The sequence below is a fragment of the Dipodomys ordii genome, unplaced genomic scaffold (assembly GCF_000151885.1).
Source record: "Dipodomys ordii isolate 6190 unplaced genomic scaffold, Dord_2.0 Scaffold1000004670, whole genome shotgun sequence".
NCBI lineage: Eukaryota > Metazoa > Chordata > Mammalia > Rodentia > Heteromyidae > Dipodomys > Dipodomys ordii.
In genome coordinates this window covers 1-1,577 of record NW_012288287.1, presented here as the reverse complement: position 1 = coordinate 1,577, position 1,577 = coordinate 1, and the positions used below count along the sequence as shown (strand labels likewise).

General features: G+C 73.5%; 1 protein-coding gene across 1 annotated transcript; it reads left to right on the top strand.

Annotated features, from left to right (window-relative positions):
* Positions 1-736: 736 nt before the first annotated feature.
* On the top strand, positions 737-1,574 carry LOC106002896 (chromosome unknown open reading frame, human C8orf82; the record flags this gene model as incomplete). Its single annotated transcript, XM_013037646.1, has 3 exons — positions 737-923; positions 1,127-1,175; positions 1,288-1,574. Coding segments are annotated over exons 1-3 (504 nt in total), but the record flags the coding sequence as incomplete, so codon positions are not given.
* Positions 1,575-1,577: the final 3 nt, after the last annotated feature.

Sequence of the window (1,577 nt, the reverse complement as noted above, 5' to 3'; positions counted from 1 at the left end):
CGCAAGGAGAGGTCCTTCGTGCGGTGATCTTCCAGCACCTGGACACCAGCTTCATGGAGGGCGTGCTATAGCACGAGGCGGGACTCGGGAGGGCAGCGCGCGGGAGGGGGGGAGGAAGGCCCCGCGGGGCAGCATGCCGAGGCGCCGGGCCGGGCCGCGCCGCCGCGCTCCACCGCGGCCGGCTCAGTGGGCACCGGCTCTTCCCGCCGGCCGCAGGCCAGCCCTGAGAAGTGCCTTCGTTCCCCAGAGCCGAGCCACACTGCCCAAAGTGGCCGAAGCACACGTCGTGCCGCCCGGGCGGCCCACCACCGGAGCGCGGCCCCGCTGGCCCAGGGCCCGTGGCTCCGTGTGCGGGAGGCCCCGCACCAAAGCTGGGGCCCGCTCGCGGCGGCGGGGCGGGGCGGGGCGGGCGTCTCCCGGTGTGCCCGCGGCCAGGACCGGCGCCCGCGCCTGTGTACAGAGCTATAAACAGAGGACTGGACCAGACCGTCTCGCTTGATCGCTTTCCCGCCGAGCCCCGCGGGCGCGCGCCGGCGGCGCGGGGTCCGAGCCCGCAGCTGTCGAGCTTCCTCCGTTTTTATAGATAGCTATTTTTAGAGTTTTTATTTATTAAAAAGCAATGCGGGGGGCGGGGCTGCGGCCGCACCGCCTCGGCTTCCCACGCGTGCGCGCGCGGCCCGGAGCGCCCGCGGGGGCGGGGCGGGGCGCGCGCAGCGCTCCGCCCGGGTGACCGCGGCCGCTTCCGGCGAGGGAGGATGTGGCCGGCGTGCGCTGCGCTCCGGGCCCGGGCTCCGGCCTGGGCCTTGGTGGGGTTGAGGGGAGGTCGGGCCTATGGCGGAGGTGGAGGCGTCACCTACACGCAGGGCCAGAGCCCCGAGCCCCGGACCCGCGAGTACTTCTACTACGTGGACCACCAGGGCCAGGTGGGCTGGGGGCCGGCAGGCCCTGCGGAGCGGGCGAGGGCCCCGGGGGCGAGGGGGGGACGCCCGGCCCGCCGGTCCCAGCCCCGCGGCTCCGCGCCCTCGGCGGTGCGGGTGTCCGTTCCCTGCAGGGGCAGAGCCCTAAGTTTACACGCGGCTCCCGCACTGCCCGAGGGACTCACTGTCCCCTGCCCGCGCCCCCACAGCTTTTCCTGGATGATTCCAGAATGAAGAATTTCATCACCTGCTTCAAAGGTACCGCTGCGCTGCCCCCGGCCCGCGTCTGGCCGCTCGGGGCGGCCCCGAGGGGCTAGCGGGACCCCGGGGCGCACATCCGGGTGCACAGCCGCGCGCTTTGCTCCCCTAGACCCGCAGTTCCTGGTCACTTTCTTCTCCCGCCTGAGGCCCAATCGCAGCGGGCGCTACGAGGCCGCCTTCCCCTTCCTCTCGCTGTGCGGAAGAGAGCGCAACTTCCTGCGCTGTGAGGACCGGCCCGTGGTCTTCACGCACCTGCTGGCCGCGGACCCCGGGTCCCCGCGCCTCTCCTACTGCGGCTGCGGTGCGGCCCTGACTGTGCCCTTCGAGCCGGCGCGTCTGCTGCCTCTGGCGGCCATCTGTCGCCTGTACCACCCCGCCCCTGAGCGCGCGGGCGGCGTG